Source organism: Oryctolagus cuniculus, chromosome 9 (assembly GCF_051225735.1).
Source record: "Oryctolagus cuniculus isolate XC-2025 breed Fujian yellow rabbit chromosome 9, ASM5122573v1, whole genome shotgun sequence".
Taxonomy (NCBI): domain Eukaryota; kingdom Metazoa; phylum Chordata; class Mammalia; order Lagomorpha; family Leporidae; genus Oryctolagus; species Oryctolagus cuniculus.
The window spans coordinates 90,493,928-90,504,951 of NC_142875.1; the positions used below are offsets into that span (position 1 = coordinate 90,493,928).

Below are 11,024 nucleotides of genomic sequence, written 5' to 3' on the forward strand. Positions count from 1 at the left end.
CCTGGAGCACTTCTTTGTATAAATAACAGCCCTCTCCAAAAACAGATGTGGGGCTTGTTTCTTTGTTTATTTTTATAAAATATTGGGATTCTACATTTCCATCCAAGTGACCACACTGAACAGGGGAGTGGGGTAAATGCTTTGGTGGGTATTTTCATTTACCTCATTGTCGCTCCCCCTCTTCGTGGAGGAGCAACACTGAACCCTGCGCTGTTCTTTTCGTCTGCTCGGCCCTCCCCAGGTTTGCTGCTGGTTCTTCCCGGGTTGGCTACCATCCCTTCCACCTCCGTGGAAGGGCAGTTCCCCCTGGCCACATTCCCCACTTCCGCAGGGGAGCGGCACACCGCCGGCCGGCTCTCTTCGGGGGCTGCACGGGTGTTCCTTCAGCTAGATGTTCCCCTTAGATGTTCCTGGTGCATGCCGTCTCTCTCCTCCTTTATAGTCCTCCTCCGCCAATCCTAACTCGGCTGCCCACACGCCGAGTACGCTGCTCTCCTCCAATCAGTAGCAAGTCCTACAGTTTATTGGTTGAACTGGAGGCAGCTGTGCGGAAGCTGTTTACTTCTCTCCCAGCGCCATATTGTGGGAGAGCAGATGCATAGAATAAGTCTTAATTCCAGTAACTCAGTCCAGTCCGGATTGCTCCCCACAGATCCCCCTTTTTATTTTTGGCATTGATACGCGCCTGTCTTCGGTGTCCCATGGCACACACTCTGCTCTACTTGCTAGAGTTGCCACAGGCTCTTACAAGTCCTATCAGGCAAACCGAATCTGGGTCCTCTCTTCGCCATGTTGTGAGGAGGTTTTTAGGCGCTGATGCGTGCCTGTATTCGGTGCCCTGCAGCGCATGCTCTGCTCTGCCCGCAGGGGCTTACAAGCCCTAATAATCAGGCAAACCGAATCCAAGCCTTCTCATTGCCGTATTGTGGGGGAGACTTATTAGTGTTGGTTCGTGCCTATCTTCGGTGACCTGCAGCTCATGCTTTGGTCGAGCTGCTTGCTGGTGCTTACCGCCTTAAATCAGGCAGACCGAATCCAAGCCTCCTAATTGTTGTATTGTGGGGAAGCCTTACTGATGTTAATTCGTGCCTGTCTTCGGCGACCTGCGGCGCATAAGCTGCTAGCCGCCCAGGTGCTCATCGCCTCACTTAATCAGGCAGACCGAATCCAAGCTTTCTCATTGCCATGTTGAGGGGAGGCCTTATTTTTCTCTATTTCTCTATCTCCGGGCATTCCTATTTCTCCCATTTTACTTCTGTCTGCCAACATTCCTATTTCTCTCACTTTACTTCTAAACTTCTGTTTCTCTTATCCCTGCGGCTTCCCGGCGGCGCTCGCCCCGAGACTGCTTCTCGGCACCTCGCCCCGCGGCAGCTTCATGGCTCTGCGCGGCTTCCCGGCGCCTCGCCCCGCCGGCGGGTTCCCGGCTCTGTGCGCACGCTCCGCGGTCTCCACGCACTTCGCGCCCGCACCACGGCCTCGCGCCAGCCCCGCGTTCCCTATCTATTCACGCCCCGTGCTCTCTCTGCACGCAGCGGCTTCCGCGAATGTTTCCGCCACCACCGGCATTCAGTCCAAGTTCCCTGGACTAACCTGGCGAATTTCAACCTGGCGGCCCACGTCTCTGCCTCTGGTTCCAGATCTTCGCCTCTTGCTCCCCGGGGTGACTTGAAGAATTCCAAGGTGGCTTATGTCTCCGCCTTGGCCTGCACTCGCGGCTTCATCCTCCCTAACATTTTTCTCTACCCGGTATGTTTCCTTAAGTTTTCTTCCAACAATATTCCTCTCATTTCTCCTGGCTTCTCCCCACAGTCCGTATCCAAGTCTAAGTTTCTTATAGGTTTCACTTTCACTTTCAACCTGCAGTCCGTATCTAAGTCTAAGTTTCTTCTTGCTTTCACTTTAAATCCTAACTTCTTTCCCACAGTCCATATCCGAGTCCAAGCCTCCTCCAGGTTTCACTTTCGCTTTCAATCTCCTAGCTTCCCCGCCATAGTCCGCATCTGAGTCTATGAAAGCTTTCACTTTCGCTTTCAATCCTAACTTCTTTCCCACAGTCCATATCCGAGTCTATGCCTAGGCTTTCAATAGCTTCTTCCGGCACCTAGGCTCTTTGCTAGTCTCTCTCTCCGGTATTTTCCCATTTCTTCCCGTTTCTTCCCTCCTAAGTTTCCTATCCGTCCTAGGTTTCCTATCCGAGTCACGGCACCATTATGTCGCTCCCCTTCTTCATGGAGGAGCGACACTAAGCCCTGCCTAGGCTTCATATCCGAGTCACAGCACCATTATGTCGCTCCCCCTCTTCGTGGAGGAGCAACACTGAACCCTGCGCTGTTCTTTTCGTCTGCTCGGCCCTCCCCAGGTTTGCTGCTGGTTCTTCCCGGGTTGGCTACCATCCCTTCCACCTCCGTGGAAGGGCAGTTCCCCCTGGCCACATTCCCCACTTCCGCAGGGGAGCGGCACACCGCCGGCCGGCTCTCTTCGGGGGCTGCACGGGTGTTCCTTCAGCTAGATGTTCCCCTTAGATGTTCCTGGTGCATGCCGTCTCTCTCCTCCTTTATAGTCCTCCTCCGCCAATCCTAACTCGGCTGCCCACACGCCGAGTACGCTGCTCTCCTCCAATCAGTAGCAAGTCCTACAGTTTATTGGTTGAACTGGAGGCAGCTGTGCGGAAGCTGTTTACTTCTCTCCCAGCGCCATATTGTGGGAGAGCAGATGCATAGAATAAGTCTTAATTCCAGTAACTCAGTCCAGTCCGGATTGCTCCCCACACCTCATCAGCTTCACGGGTATATAATCTTTGCATTGTGGCAGCTGCTTTCCTTATTATCTTACTTTGGTATTTTTGACCAGTAGAAGACCTATAGTTTGAGTCAAAGCTAGGTTTATAAAATGTAGCACCAAGAGGAAAATGAGACATAAAAAAGGTCAGAAACTTACAAAGAGTGAAAAAAGGACATGCAATGTTTTGTACCTACAGCGTTTGAGATTAGAAGGCCACCTGTGCACCATTAGACAAGAGAAACTGAGGCGGGAGTGTCTGCTCTGGGCAAGGGAGGAAGACTGGTGGAGGCCTCTGGGCAGTGAGGGCGCCGGGATGTCAGAGCTGGGAGGGTCCAGCTAGCTGCAGGGCAGGGCCCGCGAGAAGGCAGAGCTTAACCGCTCAGGCTGCACCTGTCTTGCTGACCAAGTTGGGAATGTTCTGGCGTGTTCTTGGGGCACACTGCGAGGCTCCTGAGGAGTTTTAGCAGGACAGTGGTACAGTCAGACCTGGGGTGAGAGTTTGGCCTTGCAGTTAAGACACTTGCACCCAGTATCTGAGTTCCTGCGCTCAGTACCCAGCTCCAACTCCTCACTCCATCTTCCTGCCACTGTGGACCCGGGGAGGCAGTGGTGATAGTCCCAGGGGATGAGTCCCTGCCACCCACGTGGGAGACCTGGACTAGCGCTTGGTTCCAGGCTTCAGCCCAGCCCAGCCCTGGCCATTGTGGGTATTTGGGAGATGAACCAGTGAACAGGTGCTTTCTCTGTCTCACTGTTATCTCTGCCCCTCAAATAAATAAATAAAATAAGATAAACTAATCCCCAGAGCCTTGCTTTTATAATTGGCAGATAATAGTTTGCTCAAAGAAGACCACAATAAGCCTTCTTCCCCACATGGCACATTGTACATAGCAGACACTCTATAAACCCGAAACAACAGCAGCAAAGAACAGTTAGCCATGTATTTTGGTGTAAAGGAATTTCTGTACCCAAAACATATGAGCAGACTTTTTTTTTCTCTCCTTTTCTTGTGAAGTGAAGCATTGCCCCCAGGAAGTAGTACTTCTCACCCATTCCTGGAAAGAAAAGGCTTCCTAGATTTTTATTCCTGTTGCTCTGTGACACCAGGAAATGGCTCTAGTTTTAAACTTTCTGTTTACTGTCTTGAAATGGAGGGCAAAGTTTCCCCAGTAGTCATAACCCCTGAGATAGCCCCAGAGTATTCGCCCATCTGGGATATTAGGTTCCAAATGGAGTCAAAAAGAATTGAGGCCACATCCAGCCTAGAACCATTTCAACCAAAGATCTGCCCTTGGGCCTCACTAGGTTTCTTCTGGCCCTTTTAGGGATGCCAAGGCCGCCGTGGTGACCGGCATGGAGCTGAAGGACATGAGCCCAGAACAGCTGGATGAGCTCTTAGCCAACTACCCGGAAATCGTGTTTGCACGGACGTCCCCCCAGCAAAAGCTGATCATCGTGGAGGGCTGTCAGAGGCAGGTGGGTGACAGCAGCACCTGGAGAATCAACTACCCTCAGCCACATGTCCCCAGCTCTGCATTTGATCATGGGAGTCTGGGGTTTCGACAGCAACACATTTGCCACTGTGGCAGTGCCACTGTAGAAAGATGATAAAATAGTAAGTTTCAAAACAAAGCTTGCAGAGACATAGGATATCCAACACCTCCATTTGCACGCACCTTATTCGGAGCTCCTTGCCTTGCATCTGAGATTTCCTGATGGTCTCTTCTCCCAACGGGACCTCATCCTGGCCCCAGCAATCCTTGCAGCCCCAAGGACAGCAGGAGGCTGTGTGTGGCTTTCGCCCGCTCACTCACTCCCCTCTTCCCACGGGGCCCCCGCAGGACGCAGTTGTGGCCGTGACGGGGGACGGAGTGAATGACTCCCCCGCTCTAAAGAAGGCCGACATTGGCGTTGCCATGGGGATAACGGGTTCTGACGCGGCCAAGAACGCAGCCGACATGATCCTGCTGGATGACAACTTCTCCTCTATCGTCACAGGGGTGGAGGAAGGTGAGCGGGGTCCCCAAGGTCTGCCGGAGGGCCAGGGTCCACGGGAGGACTGGGGACAAGCCCTCTAAGGAGAACCATCTCTGCCTAGGCCGCTTGATATTTGACAACCTAAAGAAGACCATCGCTTACACCCTGACCAAGAACATTGCCGAGCTCTGCCCCTTTTTGATTTACATCATTCTCGGGCTGCCCCTGCCCATTGGCACCATCACCCTCCTGTTCATCGACTTGGGCACAGACATAGTAAGTGACACTAAAGGGAACAGGGTCCTTCTGCACCGCAGGGAGTGCACAGGTTGCGGTTGTTACCTTGGAGGGCCAGGAGATGGGCTGAGGCCCACGCTGCTCAGACTTCTCTGCAATGGAGTTCAAAGTTTTGCCTTTCTGACAAGCTCCCAGGACATAGCGATTCTGCTGGGCCCACAGACCACCACTTCAAGGGACTAGAGACATTTGTCAAGTGTTTGGAAATTCAAACTTCACTGTTTACGGGGATTTTTAAGGCAGGAGCCCCTCAAAAAATATCTTTTGCCAATGGTCAGTTTTAGCAGCCAGGCAGCCCTTTTCTTTGGCGCAGCTGAAGGGCCCTGTGCTACTGGGGGCTTGGTGGCTAATGTGATAACCCCACAGCGCCCCCTGTGGAGGGAGAGAATGGGCGCTCTAAGGGCGGGCCCTAGGGTTCTGCTCTGGGATTCAGCCGCACAGCAGAGAGGGAAAGGGTGTTGAGAGAAATCCTCCTTGAGGGAAAAGTGTTTTATGGCCAGCATCGTTTAGAACTGCCGCACACAGTGACTGATTTTAAAGCTGGCTGGTCTTAAGCTCCTTTGAGACAAATGCACCCCTGTTGTCTGCTTCCTGGATGGACTGGCTCTGTGTCTCCTTCCACCACCATCCAGCAACCTCCACCTACCTTCTGCCCATCCTTGCTTGGCTATGCTTTTTCCTATGATTCTGAGGGTAGGGAGAGCATTCCAGGTTAAGGCTTCATGTGCATAAAAAAAAGGGGGGGTGGGCAGCACTGTGGCATAGCTGGTAAAGCTGCTGCCTGCAGTGCCAGCATCCCACATGGGTGCCAGTTCATGACCCAGCTGTTCCACCTCCGATCCAGCTCTCTGCTATGGCCTGGGAAGGCAGTGGAAGATGGCCCAAGTGCTTGGGCCCCTGCAACTGTGTGGGAGACCTGGAATAAGCTCCTGGCTCCAGGTTTCATATTAGCCCAGCTCCAGCCATTGCGGCCATTTGGGGAGTGAACCAGCGGATGGAAGACCTCTCTCTCTGCCTCTGCCTCTGCCCCTCTGTAACACTGCCTTTCAGATAAATAACTAAATTTAAAAAAAAAAAAAAGACTTCATGGGCTATCTCCCTCTCCAGATCCCCTCCATTGCCTTGGCGTATGAGAAAGCAGAAAGTGACATTATGAACAGGAAGCCTCGGCACAAGAAAAAGGACAGACTGGTGAACCAGCAGCTTGCTGTATACTCGTACCTGCACATTGGTACGCCTGGGCTCTCCTACTGTCACTGGAGGGCCTGTCCCAGGCACAGTCGGAGAGTGTTTTCCTTTGGGGCTGAGGTTGGGATGGTAGGAGGGGCTGAGAGGAGAAAGGATGAGGCCATCCTCTGGAGGCATCAGGGAGTCTAAGCCCTTAGCTCTCTTGTTCTTTCAGGCCTCATGCAAGCCCTGGGAGCTTTCCTGGTGTACTTCACTGTGTACGCACAGCAGGGCTTTCGGCCGACCTCACTGTTTCACCTGCGGATAGCGTGGGACAGCGACCACCTGAACGACTTGGAAGACAACTATGGACAGGAATGGGTAAGCGCTGGGGCGCTCTGTGCCAGCTTTGCCTGCTTCTTCTTCCCTCCTCTCGCTGCCCTGCCAGGACTGGGGCAGAGCCTGCATTCCTCCACATGGCCTTGACAAGACCGACTGTGGAAGCTTGCTAGTTGATAGGGCTGGGGACCCCTGGAGGACACTGGTTTGGCCTTTGCCAGGACCCAGCCTTTTGTCTTGGGCCAGAGGTCAAGAGCTCACCTTTTAATGTTAGCTTTGCCATTGGCGTGGAAAAGTAATCATGTCAACACGCCCACAGTTCAGCCAGAGACGTCAGCATCTTTCTCTCCTCACCTGGCTGAAGACCAAAGTTTCTCTCTCCATCTGGGTCAGGCAGAGATGAGAGGAAAGCTTCCCAGAGATCCCCCCGGACTCTACAACTTTCCTCCAAGCTCTCACTGTCTCCTCCTTCTCTGCCCATCGACAGACGAGTTATCAGAGGCAATACCTGGAATGGACAGGCTACACGGCTTTCTTTGTTGGCATCATGGTCCAGCAAATAGCAGATCTGATCATCAGGAAGACCCGCAAGAACTCCATCTTCAAGCAGGGGCTCTTCAGGTATTGCTGTATCGGCCTCATGGGTCAGCCTCAGGCCTGCGGGCTTGCTGGAGCTTCCTCCGGCCATGCCTGGCACACACAAGGCCTTGCTCAGCTGGTGGCCGGTTCTGCGGAGGGCATGATCACAGAGCCGTGGGAACTCAGAATCTGCTTACTTTGTCTTGCAGAAATAAAGTCATCTGGGTGGGGATCGCCTCCCAGATCATCGTCGCCCTGCTCCTCTCTTACGGGCTCGGCAGTATCACAGCCCTAAATTTCACCATGCTCAAGTGAGTTCGCCTTCCACAGCAGCAAGGAAACTGACAGCCCTGCCCCGAGCTGTCACAGCCCAAATAATAACTAGGATATCCCAAGGTCCCTCTCCCACCCACCCCCCCTTTTTTTTTTAAAGATTTATTTATTTATTTGAAAGAGTTACACAGAGAGGCAGAGAGAGAAAGAGAGTGAGAGAGAGAAAGAGGGGTCTTCCATCTGCTGGTTCATTCCCCAATTGGCCGCAATGGCCAGAGGTGGGCCAATCTTCAGAAACCAGAGCCAGGAGCTTCTTCCAGGTCTCCCACACAGTTGCAGGGGCCCAAGGACTTGGGCCATCTTCTACTGCTTTCCCAGGCCATAGCAGAGAGCTGGATTGGAAGTGACACAGCCGGGACTCCAATCGGCGTCCATATGGGATGCTGGCACTACAGGCAGCAGTTTTACCAGCTATGTCACAGCGCCAACCCCCTCCCACCTGTTTTGAAAGAGATCAAAATGATTTCATGCTGTTTGAGCCCTAGACTTTGCACTTTATTTCCCAGAAGAGGAAACAGATTTTCCAGACCTTGCCATTCTGTCTCACCCTTACAAGGGCTTCTTATAGCAGTCACAGTCCAAGTTAACTAAGATTTCCAGGGGTAGATATTTGGTGCAACAGTTAAGATACTGCCTGAACCATTTACACAATTTTTTTTATTGATTGCCTTTTTTTACAAGTTTCAAGTATTTCATATGTACAGATTTAGAGAAATAGTGATACTTCCCACCCTATCTTTCTTCTCACCCACACTCCAACCTTTCTTCCTCTTCCCTCTCCTATTCCCACTCTTAATTTATACAAGGATCTATTTTCAGTTTACTTAATGATTGGAAGATTAACCCTACACTAAATAAAAAGTTCAGCAAATAGTATGAAGAAGAAAACACTGTTCCTCAACAGAAGAGACAAGGGCTATAAACAGTCATCAAATCTCAAAACGCCCATTTCACACCAATGCTTTACATTTTAGGTACTCTAGTAGTCACCCCAGATCAGGGAAGACATATGATATTTGTCTTTTTAGGACTGGCTTTTTTCGCTAAGAATAAATATAAATCAGAGTGTCTGGATTTGAGTCCCAGCTCAGCTTCTGATTCCTGCTTCCTGCTAATGCAGACCCTGAAAGCAGCAGATCACAGTTCAAGTATTTCGGTCCCTGCTACCCAAGTGGGAGACTCAGATTAGCATCTGAGCTCCAGACTTCAGCTTGGCCCAGCCCTGGCTATTGCAGACATTTAGGGTGTAGACCAGGAGATGGGAGGGCCCCCTCTTACTTCTCTGTCTGTCTCTCTCTCTCTCTTTCAAATAAATAAAAACATAGAAGTACTTTCTTTTTGGACAGGCAGAGTTAGACAATGAGAGAGAGAGACAGAGAGAAAGGTCTTCCTTCCTTCCATTGGTTCACCCCCCAGAATGGCCGCTACGGCCGGCACACTGCGCCAATCCGAAGCCAGGAGTCAGGTGCTTCCTCCTGGTCTCCCATGCGGGTGCAGGGCCCAAGCACTTGGGCCATCCTCCACTGCCTTCCTGGGCCACAGCAGAGAGCTGGACTGGAAGAGGAGCAGCCGGGACAGAATCCGACACCCCAACCAGGACTAGAACCCGGGGTGCCGGTGCCGCAGGCAGAGGATTAGCCTAGTGAGCCACGGTGCCGGCCAGAAGTACTTATTTTAAGTACAACTAAAATAAGGAACTTTCTGGTTTGAGTGTGGTGTGACCCAGTGGATTTGGTGTGCTTATCAGTAAAGCAGGGCCAAGGGCCAAGGGCAGGAGGCTCCCTGCTTGCTGGCATTCGCACGTTCCAGCGCTCATCATCCTGCCTTCTGCCTCCAGGGCTCAGTACTGGTTTGTGGCCGTACCCCATGCCATCCTGATCTGGGTATACGATGAAATGCGGAAACTCTTCATCAGGCTCTACCCCGGAAGTGAGTAGTGCAGCGGTATCTTGGAGGTTCTGTGTGCTTCCTCTACCAGACTCTCCATTTCTAATTTACCTTCTTCTGACTCTCTAGGCTGGTGGGATAAGAACATGTATTACTGAGACCAGGTCTGTCTCTGAGTCTCCCAGCGGCACCTGCCTGGTGGTCTTCGGCAAGACCTCTGTGTAGTGTGGATGTTGCCAAGCTCCACTCGGGAGGAGACTCTCATCTAGAACACAGTGGTGAAGCTTCTTACTGATCTGTTGTACTTCAAAGCTGAGATTCAGCTGTTTGTATATGATTTTCATCTCTATCTCCATCTCCTTACCTTAAAAGATGTGGATGTCAAGGTCATGGTGTAGGGAAGGATGTGTTTATCTGTATATGAAGCTCACTGATGTCACACAGACTTGTGTAACCCAGGTGGCTGCTGGAGTCTGCCATAAGTTGAGCTAGAATTGCTCAGATCTCCTTCCACACCCTGTCAAAGGCCCGGTGAGCTCCATAGGATTTCTGTGAATCCCCCTGAAACATAACTTTTGGGGTTTGCTTTGCTCAGCTGAGGGTGTGAGTTGGAAGTGTGGCAGCAGGAGCACCTCAGAACAGCAAAGACAGCCCCCGTTTTGACTCCCAGACACTTTGTTGCTGTGATGGGTTCCTGGCCATGCGGCCCCAGTCCGCCTCTCACAGCACTCCACCACCTGTTCCTGCAAAGCTGACCTCCAAGTCCATTCCACAAACCTTAACTCAAACATTCGTGGACCCAAAGGGGCTGTCACTGACTGGGACTCGGCCTCTCCGGAAAGCCACTGTGGTTTAGATAGCACTATTTATTTCTTGTAGATAGGCTGCCAAGCACTCTCCAGCAGCCATTTTATGTCAATCACATTTTTGTAACTTAGATATATTTGTGTGGGACACGAAACACATACATCCATGTTGACAGGTTTTTTTTTTTAAATAAAAGATGTTTTTAAGTAAAATGTTTTATGAAACAAAATCTAATTGTGATGTTTTACTTAATTCAAGTTTTTCCAGAGGCAGGCACGGAAAATACCAAAAAAATAAAATAAAATAAGATTCTGGTTTTTTTTCTTTTTTGCTCCTTCTGGTCATTTTCTTTACACACAGAGTGTCTGGAAATACAGGCTTTTCCTCGTGAGTGCTTCCCGCACCTGTGCCCCCTCCCCCCCTCACCTGACTGGGACTCCTGTGGGCCAGATCAACCTGCTGGCAGCAGCACCACAGGCAAAGTCATTTTCACAGACTTTCCATCAACCACACACCCACACTAACTGATTTCACAGACTTTAAAAGCTGTACTTGGTTAAACTTTGCCCATTCAGTGGCCTCTCCACGCCAGCCACTTGCAGCTGCTGCTGCAGGCTTCAGCTTGGCATCTCTGGGACAGGAAAAGGGAGACGTAGAGTCCCATGCTCTCGGGGTCAGAGCTGGAGTGTGAAAGAAGGAGACCAATCCTGCAACCCTCTGTAAATGGATGTAATATCTCGCGTGTAGTCTGTGTGCTGTTTAGCTAACCTCCATGTGCAGTCACAAGGAACCCAGACTAATCTCTCATCGGTAGCTCCAGTGAACTGGAACCCTCTCCAGGGTGGTTCGGGTAG

The 11,024-nt window shown here is 51.3% G+C and overlaps 1 protein-coding gene across 2 annotated transcripts in view; it reads left to right on the top strand.

The window, feature by feature from the left end:
• The window catches only part of ATP12A (ATPase H+/K+ transporting non-gastric alpha2 subunit), a 31,904-nt gene extending 21,425 nt beyond the window's left edge, over window positions 1-10,479 (top strand). The window contains exons 15-23 of one of the 2 annotated variants that reach the window (XM_008259638.5): window positions 4,110-4,260; window positions 4,626-4,794; window positions 4,883-5,037; window positions 6,166-6,289; window positions 6,461-6,606; window positions 7,052-7,185; window positions 7,353-7,454; window positions 9,314-9,405; window positions 9,493-10,479. In XM_008259638.5, coding sequence (XP_008257860.4) covers window positions 4,110-4,260; window positions 4,626-4,794; window positions 4,883-5,037; window positions 6,166-6,289; window positions 6,461-6,606; window positions 7,052-7,185; window positions 7,353-7,454; window positions 9,314-9,405; window positions 9,493-9,521 — 1,102 coding nt within the window. In that variant the 3' untranslated portion in view covers window positions 9,522-10,479. 2 annotated transcript variants of the gene reach the window in all.
• The last annotated feature ends 545 nt before the right edge of the window (window positions 10,480-11,024 follow it).